The 20,222-nt window shown below is 49.1% G+C and overlaps 2 protein-coding genes and 2 long non-coding RNA genes across 7 annotated transcripts in view; 2 read left to right on the top strand and 2 right to left on the bottom strand.

Moving 5' to 3' along the window:
• Positions 1 to 6,653: 6,653 nt before the first annotated feature.
• On the top strand, positions 6,654 to 15,033 carry HOXA4 (homeobox A4). 2 transcript variants are annotated; one of them, XM_019443665.2, is made up of 3 exons: positions 6,654 to 7,386; positions 10,439 to 10,618; positions 14,938 to 15,033. In XM_019443665.2, the coding sequence occupies exons 1-2, from the start codon at positions 6,753 to 6,755 to the stop codon at positions 10,615 to 10,617; spliced, it is 813 nt and encodes a 270-aa protein (XP_019299210.1). In that variant the 5' UTR covers positions 6,654 to 6,752; the 3' UTR covers position 10,618; positions 14,938 to 15,033. The 2 variants fall into 2 exon arrangements, with proteins under 2 accessions (XP_019299210.1, XP_019299209.1); XM_019443664.2 differs by lacking the exons at positions 10,439 to 10,618; positions 14,938 to 15,033 and adding an exon at positions 7,939 to 8,981 and having other exon boundaries at positions 6,663 to 7,386.
• Positions 9,062 to 11,693, bottom strand: LOC128775642 (uncharacterized). The gene is made up of 3 exons (XR_008420517.1): positions 11,583 to 11,693; positions 9,993 to 10,087; positions 9,062 to 9,418 (listed from the first exon to the last, which is right to left on the bottom strand). It is a non-coding gene; the product is annotated as an uncharacterized LOC128775642 (long non-coding RNA).
• Positions 13,960 to 20,222, top strand: part of HOXA3 (homeobox A3) — a 15,768-nt gene continuing 9,505 nt past the window's right edge. The window contains exon 1 of one of the 3 annotated variants that reach the window (XM_053897932.1): positions 13,960 to 15,020. The gene's annotated coding sequence lies outside the window, so the exon portion shown is untranslated. Of the gene's footprint in view, positions 15,021 to 15,341; positions 15,435 to 17,920; positions 19,035 to 20,222 lie in introns of those variants that run through there. The other 2 variants (XM_053897933.1, XM_053897934.1) reach the window with 2 other exon arrangements.
• LOC109263874 (uncharacterized) overlaps positions 14,698 to 20,222 on the bottom strand; it is an 8,425-nt gene continuing 2,900 nt past the window's right edge. The window contains exon 3 of the long non-coding RNA XR_008420515.1: positions 14,698 to 15,666. This is a non-coding gene — a long non-coding RNA (uncharacterized LOC109263874). The remainder of the gene's footprint in view (positions 15,667 to 20,222) is intronic.

Genomic DNA, 20,222 nt, shown 5'->3' with positions numbered 1-20,222 from the left:
GTGTTCAGTATGTGCAGGGCCTCGTTTGTTTCTACAAGCTGAAGAGACAATATTTCCTGAACTATAAATATAATAGGAAGCTTCTGGTCACACTTACTTAGGGGTTTGTAAGGGTTTCCATGGTCTGATTTCACAACATTATGCCGAGGTTCCTTTTCTCCAGCTCTTTCCCCTGCTTCGTTGTTGGCGGCTCTGGGAGAGCAAGACAGAATTTTCTACCAGAAACAGAGTCATGTTCATTTGTTGAGATGTGAAGAGTATTATAGCCAAACAATTAGGGGGGAGCAAATTACATCCTGAAAGATGGGCTATTAAAGAGGAAAACAATCCTTTTAGCTTAAAAGTTGCCCTTTGAAGCCTCTCCCCTGCCTTAGCTCCAGAGTCTGTCCGAGGTTCTTCTACCATGGAGAGTGCAGAATGTTGTGGGTTCCATCCCTTTGGCTTCTTAGGCAGAATTTCTTTCTAGTCAATGACAGAACTATAAACGGGGCTTCCAGACGGGGCTGAGGGGGTCAGCTTAGGTTCCCACCCACATAGGAGAGGGGACCCACAGTGCTGGCCATTCTAAACCCCAGAAGTGAAGATATGCCTAGGTCTGTTTTGTTTGGTGTTTTTTCACAAAGGAAGCTGTCCTTCCACCAGGTCCCCTCCCCACAAACCGGTCTTTTCAATAATAATATTTGTTATGAAGGTTATTGGGTAATTATTGCGATTTTGTGAAGCAGCCCTTGCTGGAGGTGAAGTCTGTCATCGCCTAACAAATGACGCTCGTGCAGTTCACTGCCGGGTTAAGTAAATGCAGAGAAGATAAATCTGCACACCCTAGGAATCGCCAGCAGAGCACGCTTTAGTACAAGTTCACAGTCAACTCGCCTGCCTGGGCCAGCTCTCCCAACAATTAGGGCTGCGTCTTTATTTTTAAATAAAGGGGGGAAAAATGCCTCCGGCTCCCACTGCCTGCTTTCTCCCATCCTCTATTTTCTTTCACTTTTTTCAAGGTTCCACTGTCCTATTCCAAATTTTCCCTGTAAATGTGATGATGAGTGATTTTAAAAACAATCTCACTTCTATTTAAGTGCTGACAAGAAGAGGTAGGAGGCTGGTTTGACAGGGAATACAGTCACAAACACAAAAATATCCACTCCACCCTCTTAATCCAAAAGGTAGCGGCAGAAGCAGGGTGTCCTGGGAGGGGGGAACCCTGCCCCCTGAAAGAAGAGGCACAGCTTTGTGTATCTTTGTGGTTAGTGCGTTGCAACTGCGGGTCAAAAAGTTGAGGGTCAAAAGTTTATGTTGTGCAGCACTCTTAGTCATCTGCCCAGACAGAGTTTGATGTCAATGTTAGAGCCGCGATCTTGACTATCAGCACAAAAGATAAAATGGCTCGGAGTGACGCGTGTATCATGGTATGGACTCCAGGTGAACCCTAGTGGTTGAATGACCTCAATTACGGAGGAAAGGATAGAAAATTCCTCTTTTCAAGAGTAATACGTGCTGTATTTCATCTTGAATTATCGCTCCCATTCTGAGGGAATAGCAGCAGGTAAATAGGCATAGATGACTGAAGCACCGACACCTCAGATGTTGGGGAACCAGGAGGCTGTTTGTGGGTTTGTCACAAAATTAAAAAGCTCAGAACTCATCAGTGGATCTTTAAGAAATAATGTAGCAAGTCTCCAATGTTTCACCGTACCTTCAAAGGCAAGAGAACGGCGCAGGAAACTTCCTTTATTTGAAAATTGTTATTTTGATTGGCCAGCTTCTTTTTCTTTTTCATACGTACAATGGTCCCGAAAGTGTGTGAGGACAAGGGCAAGCATAGGCACTCCTCGCAAAATGTATTCTTTGCAGTTTTCAAACACAGAATGGTTTTTGTGAAACCGCCACCCACCAGTCGCAAAGAGTTCTCAGAGCTGGGAAGGGGAGGAAAGAAGTGGAAATGCTCCTCAAAGGGCAGGATTCTTCCACCTTCCACCAGCGAGGAAATGCTTATGGGTACCGTGAACATGTTCTTGTTGTTGGAAATTTTTCATTACATTTGTTGTTAACACTGAACGAAATATAAGAGAAATGCCACCGTCTGTAGGTGAATAACTGAACTGTAAAGAAGATTCCATTTGGACAGGAAAATGGAATCCATAAATGCCAGACCACTTCATTAAGACCACCGTGAGGGACTTCTATTCTCCAGAAAAGACTCTTTAAAAATACATTTGGAATAAAAGCTAAGGAGAGGGGAAGCAAGCTCAGGAGGAAGGGTGAGAGGGTCGAAAAGAAAGGGAATAGTGTGTTAAGGAAGCCAACTGGAACCAATGCCTCATATGTGAGTTGCAAGTGGAAAACTAAACAATATTTTATTTTTCATGCACTGACATTAGCCATTGGTGCCATTAGAATCTGTTTTGGGGGGTGGGGACATAGTTTCCTTTTCTATCTACTGAACTTCAAGTAATCAGTGTAGGAAAACAGAGGAGAAAAATGAAATTTTTTTCTACGTTGTTCTTTTTAACTTTAGAGAGAAGTTAATTCAACTACTCAGAATGTGGACTCTTGCAGGGATTTTTGAGATCATCCCAATATACTCTGGTTGATTGGATTTCCTGGTGCCAGGTACGTTTAGTGGCAAAGTAAATATTTCCCAAGCACTGACTTCATGGAAGTCATCAGATTGCTTCCACTGTGCAATGTGTAAAGTTTTTACTCTGGCCAAGAGCTTGAAGCCAAATGGGGGTGTGCCAGATGAAAATAGAAGGAAACAACTGTGGTGATTGCTGTTACAACAATGAACACTTCACCACATCTGGGCTAGCGAAATGAAGAAAACTGAAACCCCCTCTATTACTCACCAAGACAATGATGTGTCTCTTCAAGAAAACCTTGCTATTGTGTTATTGGTTAAAAGCATGCCACACCTTAGAAACATGTCAGCTTCAAGAAGCATAGACACCCCTTAGCCAGTTTTTGTAGTTAAAAAAAAAAAAAAAAAGTACCTGCAGAAGTTACTGCTTTTAGAGTACCTACTTTTTTTATTTGGAGGATTTTTATCTTTAGGCCTCTTGCACAATCCAGGTTAAAATTCAGGTTTAATCCTGATATCAATTTCAATCCTGATGTGTGGGTTGTGTCCACTATTATAAACTACTACAAGGAAACTGCCCTTAAACGATTATTTGGTCAAATGGCTGATTAAGTATTGCTTCTCTAAAATCGTATGCCTAGTGTAGGTATTGGGGAAGCCCTCAAATACCACCATCAGGCATTTTGAAATCCAGCTATTCCCGTATGCGCTCCAGACACAGAACAGTCTGGAGAACTCTCACTCTAAAGAACAAAGGACAAATACAGTCAATACATTCCATAACGTTTACATTTCCTTTGCTTTTCCCCCTTGGTTTTCCCTGAGAAGGAGTGACCTGGGCAAAGCACCCTGCTCTCTAAAAGGCACTGTATAGACCTTTTAGAAGCGCAAAGTCCAAGGCCGAGGTGAACTTCAGGTCAGCGCGTCTAACAAATATGAAAATGTCGGCTGGTGAAGGGCGCGCCTTGTGATTTAACAAAGACTGTCAATGTGTAAGATTAATAAGAAACAAAATGCACACGGTGTCACTGTTCGGTCACTTTGAAACTTGGGACAGGGTTGCATTCAAGAGGGAAGGCTGTTCCAAATATATTCAAAATGATTCAAATCAGATTCAAACTAGGCTGCAAACACTGCCTCCCTTTCGCCCTCCCTCTCCCTTAGACTCCCTTCGCTCTCCTCTTCCATCTGGGATTCGAGGACATGATGAAAAGTTATTTCATTTAATGGGATTTTAAGAAAGCTTTTGTTGGGAATATATGTTATCTCTGCACGTGGAAATGAGCAAATGTGCTCACCAGTTTCCCAAGAAAAGGATAACGCTTTCACCCTGCTAGGGACTGGAGCCAGTTGGTGTGAGAAGATTAGCATGCTCTCTCTCTGCTCGATTTCAGGGCATCCCATCTTTTCTCTGGCGAGATGCTGCTGGTAAACTTCAGTTTATTTATTAATTGAGTTAGACTCTTCCTGGCTTTACTCTGGTGTGTTGGATCTTGTGTAAAGGCAAGACGTTTTTGTGTGTGTGCTTTTTAAAGTGTTTTTCAAAAGATTATTTGATTCAATGGAACGATGCTATGGCTTGCAAAGAGAGATTGTGGAAGGATCAGAAAAGGTACTGAGATTGTTTATTACAGCCATAAATCTTGCAGTAAAATGTCAAAATGTCGGTGTGTGAGATAACACTTGGTGGTCCTGGCTCCGTTTGTGTTTATGATAGGAACCACAAAGACAAGTTACAGGCCTTGGGGGATTCTGTGTAAGCCCATCTTCCTCAAGTAATAGAACCACATAAAACACAGGCACAGTTAACCCGTTTAGGTTAACCATATACAAAACAGTGCCTGTGCCTCATTAATACTTTAAAATAGAAACTCGGTAGAAGGTTCTGAGGCTAAACAACATGAATTTTGTGTTTTAGTGTCTGTAAATAATACTAAACAGACATAGTTAAGACCCTAGTACTCAAGGCTGACGACATAAGGAGGAAGGCAAATTTTCCTTGTCATTTTTTCCCCCTGAAGCTTAGAAAGCCATGTTCTGCAAATTATATTATATATGTATATATTGTTCATATAAAATAGTATATATGTCTATATTATTTTTTCTTGCTTTTGAGAAATACAGATTTAGGCAGCTGTATCACAGGCTAGATTTCCCCCCAACTCTAGAGAGGATGTCTAAAGATTGATTTCTGTCTGTGGCTCAGATTTCATTTCAAAAAATTTCAGGGTGCCCCATGTCGATGGACAGCACTCTTCAGAGACACACATCCAATGTGGGAAACCTCTTTGTACCGCTTCAGGGTGATTCCAGTTGGAAAGCTAACATGATCCCTTTTTTAACCTCTTTTCCTAAATTAGTTTAAAGATTAGTCCCATATAATAGGCTTTATGTGGCTAAGCATTAAATGACTATCCATCAAATGGATATATTCCAGCATTTAGTAACTCATATGAGTAACCGATATAAATGAAGATAGAATTGACATTCCTTTTGAAGTATCTCCAGGCTTAGGCTATAACTTTCCTTGTCTGCGGTTGAGACTCAGTTGTGAGAAGGCTGTTTATCCTGCTCTCTGAAAAACCAACTAAGGTGCGCCAGCTGAAAAATCCTTGCTTTGCATGCCAATATGAAAGTATTTTTAGAATGGTGACTGTGCTACTTTGCACTGCTTTAATCTGGGCTGAAAAGTAGAGGAGCCAGGTGTGTCTGTCACTCAGGAAAAGAAAGGGAAAGTACACACTATGAGTTAAGGCATCAGTATTTACTTCAAAGATCAACATTAGGTGGAATTAATAAGTAATTTATTTCTTAATAATGGCGTAATTAGTTTACCCATCAGATTTCAATTACCAAATGGCAGGCAACAGTCCTCTCCCCCCCCCCCCCCCCCCCCACTTTCCAGAGCTACTGATATCGTTAATATGCTAATTTTCAGCAATTCAGAAATTATAGACTGTCCTGTAGGTGTAACTTTAGCCTCAGATACAGCCTTAGAAAGCAGCGTCCAAAAGATAAAATCTAAAATTCTTAGCGGGGGGGAAAAGACCCGTCAGCGATCAGACTGGGCACGGTACCTATTCTGTCCCTAGCTTGTTTTTGTTTGGGGATTGTTCTGAAATAGGAAGTTGCTGGTTTCCAAGCTCGATTTTGTGGAGGCGTCGCTATCTATTCCCACCCTTTGGCTATCTTCTCTCTCACGGCCGCACCTACTAAATGCAAGCATGTTTAACTCTCATACCGACACCTCCATCAAAATGAGATGCTATCAGAAAGGTTTTGATTTTTCTTAGCTAAAAATTCAAGCAGATTGTCTCTAAAAGGAAGGAAAAATGAAAAACGCCCACCCGGTTACATTGCAATGGCCTTGCTCCTCTGGCCGATTTCTCCCAGCTGTTCACCCACCCACCCTTTGCGGCTCCTGCCGGGCTTCTCAAAGCAGGGGATCTCGGGCGGACTCGGCGAGCACGTTGTGGGGAAGGGGGTCAGCTGGTGAAAATATGGATCTGTTGGCCTTATTCGTTTTAATCCGGGGCCACGGTTAAAATCAGGGTATCTCCTTGGTCCTTACGCCATTCCTTCCCTCCGCCGGCCTCGAACCCTAGAAGACGCCAGGACAGGCTAGGCTGGGCCCGAGGTCAGCGATGGGCCGCGGCCACTCGGCTGCCCCGAGGCCTAGACCAGGAGTAGGGCACGAAAAGGGCCCGACTTGGGCGTCCGAGAGGACCAGAAGCCCTGGCAGGGCCCGAATTGCCAGCAGGACCCAAAGTTGGGGGGCTGGGGGGGACCAAAGCTCCAGCTCCCTCCCTCCGCCCGGGGCCGGACAGCAGCATCCATCACTCGCCCGCGCGCTTCCTGATCCGGGTCCGCGCGCGCGGCGCGCCCATTGGCGGGGGCGGGTCACGTGGGGGTACTAGGCGGGGCGCGCGTGGGGCCGAGGCGAGCGCGCGCGCGCGCGTGCGCGCGGGAGGGGGGGAGGAGCGGCGCGAACTTTGGTGGCGTTGGCGGCGGCGGGAGGGGGAGGGGAGGGGAGGGGTGGGCGCTTGACAGCGGGGGAGGGGAAGGGAGCTGAGGAAAGGGGGGATGGGAAGCGAGGCAGGAGGGGGAGGGGCCTCGGCGAGCCCAGAAAAACGACAACGCGAGAAAAATTAGTATTTTTGCACTTCACAAATTAATGACCATGAGCTCGTTTTTGATAAACTCCAACTACATCGAGCCCAAGTTCCCTCCCTTTGAGGAGTACGCGCAGCACAGCGGCCCGGGCGGCGGAGACGGCGGCCCAGGCGGGGGCCCCAGCTACCAGCAGCCCCCAGCGCCCGCGGCCCAGCACCTGCCGGCGCAGCAGCCCCAGCTCCCCCACGCGGGCAACAGCCGCGAGCCCCCCGCCACCTACTACGCACCACGGGCCGCCCGCGAACCCTCCTACCCCGCTGCCGCGCTCTACCCCGCGCACGGTGCCGCCGAAGCCGCCTACCCCTATGGCTACCGCGGTGGCGCCAGCCCCGGGCGGCAGCCGCAGCCCGAGCAGCCCCCGGCGCGAGCCAAGGGTCCTGCGCACGGCCTGCACGCGAGCCACGTCCTGCCGCCCGGGCGGCAGCCCCCGCCGCCGCCGCCACCTCCCCCGCAGCACCGCGCGGCGCCCCCCGCACCCCCGCGGCGTTGCGAGGCGGCTCCCGCCACCCCGGGCGTCCCGGCAGGGGGCAGCGCCCCCGCGTGCCCGCTGCTCCTGGCCGACAAGAGCCCGCCGGGCCTGAAAGGCAAGGAGCCCGTGGTGTACCCCTGGATGAAGAAGATCCATGTCAGCGCCGGTATGTGGCGCCGCTGGGGAGGCGCGGGAGGGTGGGCTGGGGCCGGGTCGGGGTTCGGGGGTCGCGGTGAGGGTCAGGGGGAGAGGCCGAGGGAAAGGGGGCCTCTGGAGGGGAGCCCCCATCTGGCCCAAGCTACAGTGGGATGTGGGTGTGTGCGCGCCAGCCAGCCGCCTGATCCTAACGTGAGAACCCTTTTGTACCCGGGGTCCCTTTATCGAGAGATTTACGAGACGCCAAACTGTTAGGGCAGTAATTATAGCCCCCATAAATTTAATTGCCCTGGCAGAGGCTTCAGGCCATGTGTCTTTGAAGCTTTTCTTCAGCCCCAATGCCCAGCACCATTCTTTATGGCTCTCGGGTGTTTCCCGTTGTCAATAGCCTGTGAAACATTTTCTTTGCCGTTTTATGTATCTTGCGTGAACTTGGTGTCAGGTTATTATATAATGATGATGTCCAATTGCTCTTCCCCACCCCACCTTCTCTCTCCTCCTCCTTTCCCTCTCTTCCACTCCCTCCTCCTTGGCATTCTCCTTCGGGGTTATGGGCTTTCAGTCAACCCCAGTTATAACGGAGGGGAGCCCAAGCGCTCTCGAACCGCATACACCCGACAGCAGGTCTTGGAGCTGGAGAAGGAGTTCCACTTTAACCGCTACCTGACCCGGCGGCGCCGCATCGAGATCGCCCACACGCTCTGCTTGTCCGAGCGCCAGGTCAAGATCTGGTTTCAGAACCGGAGGATGAAGTGGAAGAAAGATCACAAATTGCCCAACACTAAGATGCGATCCTCCAACTCGGCCTCGGCCTCAGCAGGCCCGCCAGGGAAAGCACAAACTCAGAGCCCGCACCTGCATCCTCACCCCCACCAGGGCGCCTCAACACCCATTCCCTCCTCCATATAACCTTCAGAGATCTAGACCAGTTTCATCCCTCCACCTGTTTTTCTCCTCTCTTCTGCCCCTTTCCCCATACTCCTACCTGTCTGGACTATAACAGACCCCAAAACAAAACCCAGCTTGGCGAAAAGGATAATAAAAAAGAAGACATTCTCCGCAAAAGAGTGTGTGCTGGTTGCCAGCTAAGAGCAGACAATAGCCAAGGTGCTGGCTGGCCTGAATAAGGCCGCCAGGATTGGGTACCTGAGGAGCACCACTTGGCAACCAATACTTTTGAGATGGCTAAAGTCAGCTGGATAGCCCACGCTGACTGGGGACATAAACATGTATGTTTGTTGCAAGCAGAAGGAAACAGATCCTTTCCCCCACCTTCCCTACCTCCCCCTTCCACATTAAGGCAGCTCATACAAGCTTGTATTGAACTGAATAAACGAGTAGACATTGTGGACCTCACAAGATTATTTAATTCTCAAAATGTATAGACCTTGATGGTAGATGTGACACATGTTAGTTTCCTTTCCTTGCATTTATTTAAAATATTGTTGTAGAGATACTGTTGTCTTATTCTGAGGCACAATCTCGGGGGAGAGGGGAGTGCATTTCGACCCATGTGCAACTGTACAAATTGTGGTGTGGCTATATAAAAAGCCATGTGCTAAGAATAAACTCTGTTTTAAAAACCATTAAAAGTTCTAAGACACATTTGTATGTTTCCTACTTTTAATTAAAAAAAAAAAGTTTCTCTGGATGGAGATATCTGCCCTTGTGTGTAAAAATCTTGTAGATGGCTCAAGTTATGTTCACTTGGATTCTGACTGCTCACATAATTTGTGTGAGTGTATTCAACTTGAGCTGAACTCTTGTCAAGTTTGACCCACGGTGGGAAAAGTTCCAAAGAGCAGGAAGGCTCTTGAGCTCTGAGAGGGCTCCTCTTCTTCCCAAACTTGGCCAGGCTTTCAGGCTTCAAGTCTCTGTAAGGCATAGAAACGTGTCCTTCCCTGCAATGAAAGGTGAAACCACGCAGTGCTTCGGGCCCAGGAGTTTCTGCAGCTGTTCTACAGGCTGAACTCTGAGCACACTTGGAAAGAAGTGGTCCCTTTGGTATTTATTGCACCTTCACACTTAATCTGCCTGTTTCCCTGGAGATAAAAAAAAAATAGTTTATGCAAAGAATTGAGATTGCTTTTTTGTTTCTTGGCTGTCTTTAAGGTGCACTTCACTACAGCTTCGGGGTTTTTGTCTTTCTTTCTTTACCTCTTTCCTTCTGAAGCCAGAGCTTTCAAAATAAACTGAATTTTCCCAATAAACCCTCCAAAGTTTCTTCTGAGGAAAGAAAAAGCATAATGCCACCCTCAAAATATACCCCAAGCAAGGCAGACCTGGGACTATTCAGTGCTGGAAGAAAGCTCAACTCTGAGCGAGGGTCACTTTTCTTAAATGCTCCTGGATCTTTCTGCCCAACCTAAAGATCTAGATTCAAAGGCTGAAAATCAAAACCCAGGGCTGTCTCTATAACCATAGTGTTTATGTGCTGATTTACAAAATCAGTAAAGAGGATTTAGACTTGGTTGTCACTGAAGGAGTATTCTACAACAAGATGCAGAAAACCAACACATGCCACCCCTAGAATATAACTGTCACCTGGCCTTATATGAGTGCAATGTTAGGTTCGCGTTATAATTTTAGCAGAGATGGGAGGGGGCGCTCACCTACCTTTGGAATATCAGAGGAATTTTAAGCACATTTTTCCGTCAATGGCAAACCCTCAGCCAGCGGGCAGTGCTGTTCCTCCTCATGCCGCTGCCGCCCTGTGTGTGATAGAGGCAAGGGTGATCAGTTCTTTACCTATGAACAAACCATATCTGAGAGGAGAGTGATGGACACCAGTCTCTGAAGGGCCTCCACCTCTCCCCAAGAAAATTCAGGAGCAAACAAATGCATGCCTTCCCAAGTCAGGCCAAACCTGGCGTGAAGTACGTTTTATATGGTGTGAACGGGTGCCAGGGATTTCTGGGGACACTGCAACTGCTGCTGAAACTTATTAACCCTCCCCCTACTACACGCACTTGTAAAACGAAATTAAATCACGCTGAAAATAGCAATTTTCCCAGGAATCATTAATCACCTCATACAATAAATACTTCTTTGTAATTCAACAGCAATTCTGAAAGGCATTCTCTGGGAAAAGTCTGTGGAGAAGCGAGGGATCTTCTTGCAAATAATATGGTCTCGGGCAAAGACGCAGCATCTCGGCTGTCTGCTCAAAAAATGCCTAGACTCTTGGTGGAAACTGAGTGTCAAGCTGCAAAACCTCAAATGGCAGATTATCATCATTTAAGGTAAATTCTTAAATTTCTCCTTTGTAGGGAAGGAGGGGTATAGAGGCATTCATTCCAGCTTCATACAGGAGGCAGCTGTGTGGGGATAAAGGGGATAACTTTCTTTCACTTACTCTTATAGTCTGTCCAGGAAAGGAAGAGAAAGGATGGACAGATTGTTTTTCTAATATACCAGGACAAAATGGCATTTTTGTCTAAGCTGTCTTAATTATTAAGGTATTGGTAAGTGTTACAAAGCCAAAATGATCCAAAATGACCCAAAGGATTGTGTCATTTCTTTAGTGTTTTTCCTGTTTTAGATTTGGTCTTTAAGGGAGCTTGTTATAACAGCTTAGAAAAATCCCACTTTGTGCTTTAAAATCATGCATTGTCTTCCCTTTGCTAGGGCAACCATAAGAGTTCACCCAGAGGACAAATTTTCTATCTCATTAATTGTTTTTTTTTTTTTACGCGAACCCTAGTGGCCCCTCAAACCCTTGACCTTTAAAGACAGTATTTTGTGTAAGCTCTATAATTCTCCTACCAAAATGACCCTTACACATGCTGCCCTCTTCTTTTTCTCTTTCCCCCTCCTTCCCTCTAACACACACTCTTTTGCTTTAGTCACAGAGCCAAGCTGTGCATGACTCTGGAGATAAAAGTTTTGTCAACATCTGAAATCAACTTAAATCGGATGGGAGACACTTTAATGGTCACAGTTTGAATTAAGTACTTAACACTCTCCCCCCTGAAGAAAAATGGCACTTTGCAGGCTCTCTTTCCTAGTTTTGCTGAAATGTACGATATACCCGGTGTTTTATTACAGCGGGAATTCAACTGTGACAGGCATAGTAGAGTACTTAATACCCAGGATGGGGCTCCTGGGAAGATTACCTAGATATATGGGGAGTGGGCCCTCTGCACAGAATCTCTGACTTTATACCCAGCTCTTTGAGGGTGCCCACATTCTGCCCCCCCCCCTCACCTCTCAGCTTCTTCCCCCGAGGGGTGGGTATCTCCGTCTCTACTCTGTCCCCCTGATCTTCTAAGCTTCCAAACTGGGCTGCTCTTCTCACCACTGCCTTCTCTCCAGCAGTTGCAACATAGAAACTGATCTAGGACTCTTTAGAATGAAAGGGAAAAAAGACACCCAAAGAATCAGTGTAGCAAACAGAGAGTGGGGTGGGGGGGCTTCCTGTCTGAATGGGTGGGTTCTGTGCAGGGAGTAGGCTGTTCTTTGCACTCCTTTGGCTTGCATCCCTAGCCTAGCCGGCAGCCCTGTATTGAAGAACATAGACTCAGCCTTCCCAAGGGCTGTTCCTATTGCCCCTCTTCTATATTATACCCCAGGGGCCCAAGAAGAACTCTGCTTCCTCTACCAAAGGCTAAGGGCTAGGAAAAATAGGAGGAGGAAAGAATGTGGGTTCTCACTTCTTGTTGGAATCAGGGAGGGTGCTGGGGCTGTTAATGAAACATTCTAGTCTGAAACTTCTCTCTTGGAATTCTGGTATCACTTCTCAAGGCCCCACACTCATGGAGTAACTCCTGCCACGCACTCAGGCCAGCTCCCCTGTCTCTGGGCTTGATTTCTGGGGCTACAAGAGATCCTTGTTTCAAAGAATGTCCGAGGTGAAAGAGATTTGGAGGCCATTTTGGTTCAATCTTCTCAGTTTACAGTAGAGGAAACTAAGGCAGTTGAATGTTCCCCATGTTCCTGTTAATGAATGTGCAGGTTGAATAGAGCCTTTGGTCTCACCTTGGAGAGGGGTAAGTGCACAGGCATCTTTCCTCTGGGCAAGCCTATTCTGCCTGGAATGGACCTGCCTCTGGGCTTACACTTGACAAGGATGGCCACAGGTGTGCTGAGGCGTCCAGGGAGGTAGGGTGGGTTCTCGCCTGAAGCGCCATCAAAGCGGCCCCAGGAGATTAGGTCACCAAAGCGCCTTAGCCAGGGCACTGACACAGGTGGGCTGACCTCTGGTCCCAGGAGGGGACAGATGCTTGGGTGCCTGGGAGAGCGGTGGGCACCCCACTATCCACAATGCTCATAGTTCCAGAATGACTAATTCTATGCTGTCCCTGGGATTTCCATGGCAGTCGCTTGCCCTGGAGTTGAGCAAGGAGCAAGGAGTGTCTGCGTTCTGGAGGCCTGGGGACTAAAAAAGCCAAACAAGGACCGTCGTTGCAGCAGATAAAGGTGTAGCGCCAGTTCGAGGGAGATATTGAAATTGTAATCTTTTGAGGTCACGTGACTCATTAAATAATTAATGCGGATCGTCAGGAATGGATCGGAGTCGTCAGGGCCGCACTAGGAATGAATCTCTCAGAAGTGAGACCCCAACTTCCTATTTGATTTTTAAAAACACACACCCTCAGATTTATCTCCAAAGGCTTTTAACTCCTTCAGGAGGTTTGGAGAGAGAGCCCTTCGGCGGGGAGGACCGGAGCTGGCGGGCCCACGCCGGGTTTGGGGGCTTTTTCTTCAGGGTTTCTGCAAGTCCGGGGAGCGCGCCGCGTCCGGGGAAACGTGAGTTTGGGCTGGGTTTTCTGCGGTCACATCCCGGCTTTAGTGATGAAGTGGGACGGATGCGCAGACAGTTGATAATGTTCTGGTTCACACGGGGGAAGGCTGCAGAGATACCACAGGACCGGCGCGCGGCTTTGTTCAATTTTCCCGGTGTTCATAAATCACCCGCGCCGGGCGAGCGAGGGAGCAAGCGAGCGCCAAAAACGCCGAGAGAGAGGCCACGGCGGCGGTGGCGGCGGCGGCGGCCATTGCAGGGGGAAAGAGACCTGGGCAACATCTCTTTGTGACTCATTAGTCTGAACGATTTATGGGGAACGGCAGCCATGAATATTTGACTTGGGGATAAGGAAATAGCAACAACAATAATAACCATAATAATTACAATACTCCTAAGCGTCGTTGGTGGGGAGGGGTGGCGGATGGCGGCATAGCGGTTCTTTCTGGGGCGAAGTTGAGTGGCATTGTGCAGGGTAGCTAAGCCCCACCACGCTCAGGGTCCCTCCAGGAGCCCCAAGGCCGGAGACACTCCCTGTGGGGACATAGAGGGCGAATTTGAATAAGAGAAAGGGGCCCAGCGTGGATTCTGAGTCCCAAGGGCCTGATGGAGGGTGAGGGCTACAGGTCGAGAGGGTGGCAGAGGGCAACTAGTTGCTGGTTTTCCACCATTTGTTCAGTGTGCTAGGGGGCCCTGAAGCCTGAGGGTCAGGGGCTTGTCAGCTATTTGGTGGTCTCTCAGGCCATCAACAGGACTGCATGGACTGGGAATCAGGCATCCAGGGCTGGTTGGGGGCAGGCTGGCATGTGGGGAGGCTACCAGGCCGGGGGTGAAGGGGTAGTGGGGAGTAGGTTTGTGGAAGCAACCGGCCCAGCAGAGTCCCAGGCAGTGGAGAACCTAGCCAGGGTTCAGCATTGGGGATGATTCTTCTCCACCTTCCCCAGTGTCTTCTCTCCATCTCCGGAAAGTTGGCTGACCATTTGCTACTTAGAGAGCAAGAGAGGGTTGCAGATACCTTGAGAGACAAGTTGGCAGCAGAATTAGGGCATCGGTTGGCTTGGGACTGCTGTGCAAGGCAAGGCTGGTTAGGGCCCCCAGATCGGGTATTGTCAGATGTCTGCATCCTTCCTAGTCTTCCCCTATTTCCAACCAGCCGCAGTTGGCCTACTCTCAGGGACTGGGCGCTGCGGTGGTCCCGCCAGCCCACTGGGACCGAGAAGTGAGGCACCCAGGGCTTGAATAAACCAGAAGACAAAACCTCTCAAGACTGCCCCCCAGCCCAAAGACTGCGCCGGGGTCTAATTTCGAGTCAAACAGAAATGAGCACTATTAGTGAGGTTTCAAGAGAGTCTGTGATTGAATGCTCCCAGACAGGGCTTCCCTTTGTTAGCGAAAGAAAATAAAGCGTGCATTCACATTCCCCAAGTTGAGGTGCGTGAGGAGCTCTTGGAGCAGAGCTGGCACCAACGGCAAAGCTTCTTCCACCTTCCCATCTTCCTCCGCCTAATCCATTTTCTTCTCCCTACCCCCTTCCCCCATCCCAGCCCCCGTAAAAAGAAAGAAAGAGGAGAATGTGGGTGCGGAGATGGAGTATGTATTTATTTTACAAAAATAAATCATCATCTGCAGGCCATTCTTAGACTGGACCCTTTCGAGCAACGAGTGCGCCTCATGGACGAGTGCCCTGGCGACTCCTCCGTGTCCGCGTCACCCCGGGGGCCACCCTGGCGCCCGCGCAGGGCCGCACTTCCAACTCCGGTTCTCCAGCTCCCTTCCTTCGCAGCCACCGTTTACTCTCTGCTGTTTATTTGTCCGCAGAGCGCCAGGACACCGGAAAAGGCGATTCCCTGAGTGCCCGGAGTTGGAGACAATCACTGGTTCAGTCTTAAACATCTTTCGAGGTAAGCGCTGCGCCAACTCTTCACTCCTCCGGGCTTTGCACGGGCCTTTGGAAGGAGTTTCCTCGTCCAGGCAGCTGCAGCCCCTTGAAGGAGGTTCTGGTCAATATTTAACCTCGGAGACGTTTTGGAGCTGGGTTCTCTTGAGCTGCACGCCCCGGGAATGCGGGGTTTCAGGCAGACAAAGAGTCCGCCCCGAAAAACGGCCGGCACTGTGCAGGCGGGGCGGCTGCAGAGACCAAAGATGTGCGTGCGGGGGCGGCCGGGGGTGTCAGAGGAGCGTGTTTGTTTCTTCGAGCGAGCTCCAAACAAACCCCTACACGGAGCAGCAGGGCAGAAGCAAGTAGAGGCCACGGGTGCGGCGGCCGCTGCGTGGGCCGCGCTCCCTGTCGACTGTTTGCGGCGCCCGCGGAGACTGTGAGTTCGGGAATGGTCGTCAGTCACAGATCTGCGTTGAGGAAACTTGTCTCGCCGCCTTGCAGTTTCTCCTATCCTTTTGCCTTTCCGCGGCATGAGGGAGGTTGCTGCCTTTCGAATGTGTAGACCGTCGCAGGCAGCGGGTCTTCTCCGTTCCTTTAGGTGGGCGGAACTGCTCTTTTTCCTACGGGAAAAGCACGCGTTTCCCAGGTCTCTGCGTTTTCTTTTCCTACTGGAAACAAGGGAAGACTCTTTAAAATTCTTTCCAAGTTCTGGCTTAATTTGTTCTCTTAGTTTGGGATGCAGGGAGGTAATTACTGTGGTTTATTACCTTGTAAAAGATCCATAAATTTTGTGCCTGTTTGGGGGAGGGGCTGTTGGAATAGTGTTCAGAAGCTTGGTATGAGGGAATGGGTTTGCTTTGTTCTTTCAGGAGTTATTTATTTTAAAAAGTTTTCTGAGTTTTTGTTTTCTATTCCGCGGGCCTCAGTCTTCCCTAAAATTTGCTCCTCAAATAGATATCAGGTTGTTAATTAAGTGCAACATGCTATTCAGTGATGCTGTAAGGCTGATATGTTGTTCTGGATACAATTATTATCTTATCAGATAGAACGTAAACAGGGGAATAGTAAACCTGGGTTACTTTCTCAGCTCCTGTATGTCTATTTATATCAAGTATAGGTTGAGTATTTTAGGAATTTGCAACTCACTGTGTACATATGATTTGAATCTCTGCACACAACAGAATCACTGCATGTGTACATAGTCACAGGAATTGGAGACCATGTGTATAAAATGATATACACATCCATATGTGTCCAGAGAACTTGGAGCCCATTTGTACTGTAGTTGCACCCACAGGAAATATCTCATGTTAAATAATGATATATAACCTACACACACACACACACACACGCACACACAGACAAAAGTGGGCTAAGCAGGCCTTACCAGACACTAAGAAAAACCACTAGAACTAACTAAAGGGAGAAAAATGTTAAGTGTATTTTTGACAGAGAAATCAGATTGCAGTGTTTGGATACAGATATATCTAATCTGCCAACAGCCTTGCAAATATTGACTAAAGCCCTGTATCCATGCTCACCTGCTCCTTCCAAGACAACTTTTGGCTCTGGCGAAATGGATTCAGGGCATGTGTCCCCAGCCCTGGCCAGGTTGGGGGCTGGAGTGGAAGGGGACCGGCAGCTAGATTTTCCCGGCTGGGCTTCGATACTTGAGTATCTCTATTCTCGTTCTCTGGAAATGAACTTTAAAAGGTCCATAGCCTTGTTCAAGGAGAGTGGATTTCAGAGTGGTGAGGGAGGACTCTCAGCTGCTGGTTCCCTGGTGGCCTGCCGAGACCAAGGTCTCTCTTAGGAAAGCCATTTTCACCTCAAAAGTTAAATTTCTTTTGACTTCCTCAGATTTTTTCCTCCACATCCCACCAAATCACCCCATTCCAGCCCAAGTCGTTAATGTTAATTGTTAAACAGCAGTTGGAGCATTAACTGGGCTGTTAATAGCGGCAATGGAGGCTCCTGGCTAGAGCCGAGATGCCGCTGGGCCTTCCTGGCGTTAAGGCATTTCTCTGAAGCAGTACCAAATACTTCTCTCATTGATTTATGGCCTCGGAGTTACGATTTGCTCCAGACTGTTCTGAGAGTTCTGAAGGGGGCCCCTTCTCATCTTTGAGTTGAAGTCTCTGCAGAAACTTTGGTTGGGGGAGATGGGAGTTTGCCAGCAATTTGGCAATACTTCCAGGTCCTTTCTAGGCTACCTGGAGAGTTCGGTGTGAAATATTTGGCACAGGCAGGGTGGGGGGACTGCATAAGGGGAGCAGAGGACAATGTGTTAGTTGTGTGAGTCCTTGGGGGACTGCAGAGTGCTTTTTGGGAAACCAGCCTTTGGTTCTATCCCCCACACCCCATACCTGAGAGAAGTAGGTTTGCACTTTGGGTTCTCACTTTCCAGCTTGTGGCTTAGGTCAGAGTTGGGTCAGTTCACAGAGAGGTTCTCTCCCAGCTCTACCACAGACAGAACTTTGTTGGAATACTGCCACCAGCGTAGGCCAGGGCTCACTTCCAAAGGATTAGGTCTCCTCCTCTTTTATTGCCCTTCTGATTTGGACACCCCCGTGACCAGGCCCCCTTACTGAGGGCCTTACATTCTCACTAGGCCCCTGCAGGGCAGGAGAGGAGGAGGAGGAATCCTGTAGCTGCTATAAGTGAGTCCTCACTCTTAGAGAGGCCTAGCCAGCTGAAGACCCACTCTAAAGAAAGAAAAGAATAAGGCACCAGGAGCCCATCACTTCAGAAACTAAGAAGTTCAGAAACTAAGACCTGAAAAGAGAAACTTTTAAGGCAGGTCCTGAGAGGGTGAAGTGTTACAATCAGTAGACAGTGTCACCAAGCAGAAGTCAGGAGTAGAAGCAGGGCAGGGCCGGGGGGCGGGGGGGGGGGGGGGGGGCGGGGGTTGGTTCAGCTCGGTTGCTCCAGAGCAGAGTTGGTCCTGTTCATTTTCTGCTGGTGGACAGATTTGTCTTAGGGGAGGGTGGACAGACCCATCTGCAAAAGGGTCCCAGGTTACCTTGTAGGTTAATTCAAGGGATGCCAGCAAAGATTGGTTGTATGTATAGTTTTTCTCTTACAGAGTCAATTAGATCATTTCCCCTTACATTTTCCATTGTTAGAAGCCTATAATTTCATGTATCGCTCAGCTGTACACTGAGGAAGTACGCAAGTGTAGGTTTAGCCAGGGCACTGAGTCCCTCCAGATTTTGCAAAACCCTGACCCACCACTCTACAGGCAAGCACCTCTTCCCTAGAGGGCTCCCATTGAACAAAATCAACTTAGCCTTTTGTCAGGTAATTTGGGGCCTTTTGGCGTGGGTGGTAGCAAACTCCATACAATGGCAGGCCATGGGGGAGTCCACTGACTAAGCCAGTCATTACTGGGTTTTCTTCTGGAAACAGGGCCCGGGCCTTGCCTTTTGACGTACTGGCTAGCAGGCCAGAGGAGACTGGTGTGCTTGGGTGTGCAGGCTTCAGCTTGTCTGCATGTGGAAGACTGTACAGAAAGTTACATGGACTCTAAGAATGGGGACAGCATTGCTGTTTGGATCATTTGTAAAGAAATATAAGTGGAGATAAGTGGCCCAGTGTGGCACATGTTGGGGGGGGGTGCCCCCAGCGTCCTACTGCCCTAGATGAAACTCTTCCCCACTGCTGGGCAAGGTTCCCCACTTCCCCTCCCCCAAAGCCGAATGTTCTGCTTGGAAACCTAGTCCCTTCAGTGATTTCCTATTTCAAATAAAAGGATTTAAGTTGACGTATGACCACGTGAGCACATAATACAGCGCATTATTGTGGCATTTGGAGCGGAGACCCGGGCGGGCTTCGCCTGTGATTACGTTTTCTAGATTCTCTACAGAGCGAGAGCTTTTCCCCCCCCACCCCCACGCACCCACCTCCTCCTTCTCCTTCCCCTTCTCCGGAGAGCGCTCTCCTAGCGGGTTGCAGTTTTCAGCGCTCATGGAGCGGTTCTGGGCGAGCTAGCCGATGGGACTCGAGGCCACACCAGGAGGATGGAATTTATTTTAAGGTATTTCCGCCGATTGTTCATATTTAGAGTGAGTTACGGCTGTGAGAGACAAAGGTCAGGCGAGGAGACCCTGGTTCACCGACAGGACCCTCAGCCCCTCTCTTCCTTTGTTTCTCTCATAGAACCGAAACCATCTGAAAGATCTCCAGTAGCACCTCAGACTGAGTTTAATTCTCTGGAAAGTGTAGGGGGATGTAAAGGAAAGGGCGCTTGGGGGCTGCGAGGTGAGCCCGGTGGCCTCCAGCGCTCTGGCGGCTTTGTCCACTGCAGCGGGGCTTGAGTCCCAGGAGCTGAGCCGCAGGCGGAGGGAGGGTCCCGAAGCAGCGGCTCTGGCCGAGGTGGCCCGCGCGGCGCTTGCTCGGCGAGACGGCCTGGAGGGGGTGGGGGCTGGGTGGATGGGAAGGGGAATCTCTCCCGGCTTGGCCGCGTTTGCTGGCGGCCAGGGATGGAGAGGTAGGGCTGACCTAGGCAGCCAGAGCAGCTGGGAGAGGGAAATCAATGAGTGTGCAGACGCGCTGCCATTTTATTGATGATGCTTCAGGCCACTTTGTTCAGTGCTGGGTTGGTTGGAGGACGCGCTTTCCCACGCGCGGGACCGAAGGTGCAAGACCCGGAGGACGGAGGACGCGCCATTGTTTCCCCAGTACTCTACCCGGGTAGGGGTGAAGACAGTTCAGATCTAGGAGAGGCTTAGGGTAGGGGTAAGCGTGCCCGACGCCCAGAAGCTCTGTTAGTCTAAATTTCGGGAGCCAGAACTGGGTTTGGGCTTCATAATGTGCATGGCCTGTATGCCCCATTGTAATGCACCCAGCTGGCTTGCAGAGTTTTAAGGACTGGCTGGTGCACCCTGGGCTAGAGAGAATTCGAGGCAGAGTCCGCAGGAAGCAGAGGCAGACATTTCTCCGGCTTCAGACCCCAGAAACAGTGCTGTAGCCAGGATAGAAGCAGATGAGAGATAAACCATGCTTGCAAATTACTGGGAAAGCCTGTGCTAATTGCACTTTGGAGACCCAGCACTCCTGGGAAGGATGAAAACTCCCTGAAACGGTGAAGGAAACTTCACTTTTCTCTGCTCTTGGAGATCTTGGGGTGGAGGAAAGGGGTGTCTACAAGGAGTCGGGAATCAGATTTTCTCCGTGACTTAAACAAAAAAAAATCTTATTTCTTTCTGTACTTGAAAAAAAAAAA

Source organism: Panthera pardus, unplaced genomic scaffold, assembly GCF_024362965.1.
Source record: "Panthera pardus isolate Hobbes unplaced genomic scaffold, ASM2436296v1 HiC_scaffold_8, whole genome shotgun sequence".
NCBI classification, from domain to species: Eukaryota; Metazoa; Chordata; class Mammalia; order Carnivora; family Felidae; genus Panthera; species Panthera pardus.
The sequence above is the reverse complement of the archived record's forward strand: the minus strand, read 5'-3'. Positions and strand labels throughout refer to the sequence as shown.

Excerpts from the sequence above, each read along its gene's own strand:
- HOXA4 (XM_019443664.2), top strand. The coding sequence starts at position 6,753 with ATGACCATGAGCTCGTTTTTGATAAACTCCAACTACATCGAGCCCAAG. Across the intron at positions 7,387-7,938 it reads GAAGATCCATGTCAGCGCCG|TCAACCCCAGTTATAACGGA; the intron begins GTATGTGGCGCC and ends ATGGGCTTTCAG.